At 36.0% G+C, this 2,500-nt stretch overlaps 1 protein-coding gene across 3 annotated transcripts in view; it reads right to left on the reverse strand.

The window, feature by feature from the left end:
- LOC135206242 (carbonic anhydrase-related protein 10-like) overlaps window positions 1–2,379 on the reverse strand; it is a 646,502-nt gene extending 644,123 nt beyond the window's left edge. For 2 of the 3 annotated variants that reach the window (XM_064237623.1, XM_064237621.1), the window contains exons 1-2: window positions 2,351–2,379; window positions 1,004–1,418 (exon numbers count right to left, since the gene is read on the reverse strand). In XM_064237623.1, the coding sequence (XP_064093693.1) occupies window positions 1,004–1,154 (151 nt within the window). In that variant the 5' untranslated portion in view covers window positions 1,155–1,418; window positions 2,351–2,379. Of the gene's footprint in view, window positions 1–1,003; window positions 1,441–2,350 lie in introns of those variants that run through there. The other variant, XM_064237622.1, reaches the window with a different exon arrangement.
- Window positions 2,380–2,500: the final 121 nt, after the last annotated feature.

Consider the following 2,500-nt stretch of genomic DNA (forward strand, 5'->3'; position numbering starts at 1 on the left):
TTCTCTAATTCTTGAAAAGTATACCACAATGTAAGCTCTAGAAATCAGGACTGGTATTGCCCACAGTAGTTGCCTTTAGTATTTACCATTACACAATCGGAATGGTAAGTTATTCTTTTAACTAAAATAATTATCAGTCAACTTAATGTTCGAAATACGCTCAATCATAAAAAAAAATCAGTGTATATATGTTATATATATATGTGTGTGTGTTAGTGTATGTGTGTTTGGGTGTGTGTGTGTATTGTAGGAAATAAAAATATTCCCACTAACATAAATTCACTGCGTAAAAAGTTTTTACTTTCACAAAGCACCTCATTAATACGGAAAGTTCATAAGAGACTCTTTTGCAACGCCCGTATTATTGAGGCCCTCCATGAAAGTAATATATATATATATATATATATATATATATATATATATATATATATATATATATATATGTATGTATATATATATATATATGTGTGTGTGTGTGTGTGTGTATGTGTGTGTGTGTGTTTGTGCGTGTGTGTATGTATATATATATATATATATATATATATATATATATATATATATCTATATATATATAACTATATATATATATATACATATATATATATATATATATATATGTATATACATATATATATTACATATATATATATAGATATATCCACATTTGTTTTTCAGTGCTTAATAAACGAAATACACGGTAATATAAGCTTTATATCACTGTCTATTCCTTTTCTTTTTATTGTACACAAGTGCCCAAAAACACACACATTCATACGGACACACGCACGTACACACACACATATATATGTATATTATTATTATATATATATATATATTTATATATATATATATATATATATATAGTATATAAACACACATTTGCCCTGTTCTTTCCATTCGCACCCCTGGAAACCGTGATCGGATTTAAACCCTTCCTCGACGATCGCAAGGGGCTATTGGCTTTTCCAGCGGAAGTGAATCGAATATCGGAACATCACCTTACCTGCGACAGTTACGGTGATAAAGACGAACACCGCCAGGGCAATGGTGGTCGTTGGAACTGAGTCGAATATCAACGTAAGAAACATTTTGGTCTTTTGTCCCGATTTGCCCAGCCAACAAACTTTTGGATTCTTCGGTTCGAAAGTGTTCATGGTAGGAGTGGTGTGGCTTTGCTGGTGGTGGTGGTGTTGGAGGTGGTGTTGGTGGTGGAGGTCCCTCCAGATCCACAGACATCCAAATATTCCTCAGCAAAGTGCATAAACGTCTAGTGCCATCTTTGTCAAAAGTTTATATACCATTTGCATCCGCTTTGCAATTGAAATCCTCTTTCTCTATCTCCTTCCTGCCTTTCTATGATGGGTCGGGGAAGGAAACAGTTTTCTTCTTCTTTCTATTTTTTTCTGCAACTTATATTTCTGACGTAACAAATATTATTCTAATTACTGCTAATAAAGAGTAAAATAACGATAAAACAGTTGGAAAATAATAATCAAATTTGCTAATGAAAAAGAGAGAGAGAGAGAGAGAGAGAGAGAGAAGAGAGAGAGAGAGAGAGAGAGAGAGAGATTAATTTTGTTGAAAATCAAATACAAAAGACTAAATATAATTAGACGAACAAACAAACAAATACAGCAGACAGAGGCGACACAAAATTAGGAAAATTAATTTGTTTCTAAGATAAAAAATACTAAAAGACGAATTAACGTTTTAACAAGAAATTGAGGTCATATATATTTCAAATCCGTATAATAAATTTCACCCAAGTGTCACTAATGTTGAGAGAACTTGAATGAGGTCTGCTTATTTATTCTAAGAAAATAGCTCTTAATTGGTGAATATTTTTCCCCACCGTCTACTAAGCATTAGTTTTATTCCATTCAATTTTCCTTTCATTCATTTAAATACATGGCGGCAAGAAGCCGAATGGTCTCCACCTTACTTCACTTATAAATTAAGTTTCTCCAAAGAAGCGTCTTCCAAAAGTCATTTTAGATACCGTAATATCACCATAGTTCCTAAAAGTCCCGCTCGACTACATTTAACACTGCGAACACGATGGAAGACTCTTCCAAAGTTTGAATCTTATGCCGGGCGTAAACTTTCCTGTCCTCTTCAATAGATTTCGTCGCGAGTCTTCCTGATTTACCCACAGAGAACACACTTCCATTAACTTTTGGGCGTTGCAAATCCCTGTCAATTCTGGAGAAAACAGCAATCGAACGCAGCTTCCCAAAGACTCGAATCTGTATCAAGCGAAGGGGAAAGCGGAAATCAACGGACCAGAGGCGATCACACAACGTGCGCCCCTGAACGAACGTTCCGGCTACCAGCCCGTCTCTCCACAGACCTGTGCTCGCCGACGGCCGAACCCGCACTGCGCCTTCCAGTTCTTGATCTCGCCACTTTGAGAGCCACTGCTGCTGCTGCTGCTGCTGCTGCTGGCTGCTGCTACTGCTACTGCTGCTCTTGCTGCTACCTAGCTAAGAATCGAGCCGCT

This window comes from Macrobrachium nipponense, chromosome 29, assembly GCF_015104395.2.
Source record: "Macrobrachium nipponense isolate FS-2020 chromosome 29, ASM1510439v2, whole genome shotgun sequence".
In the NCBI taxonomy this organism is placed as follows: Eukaryota; Metazoa; Arthropoda; class Malacostraca; order Decapoda; family Palaemonidae; genus Macrobrachium; species Macrobrachium nipponense.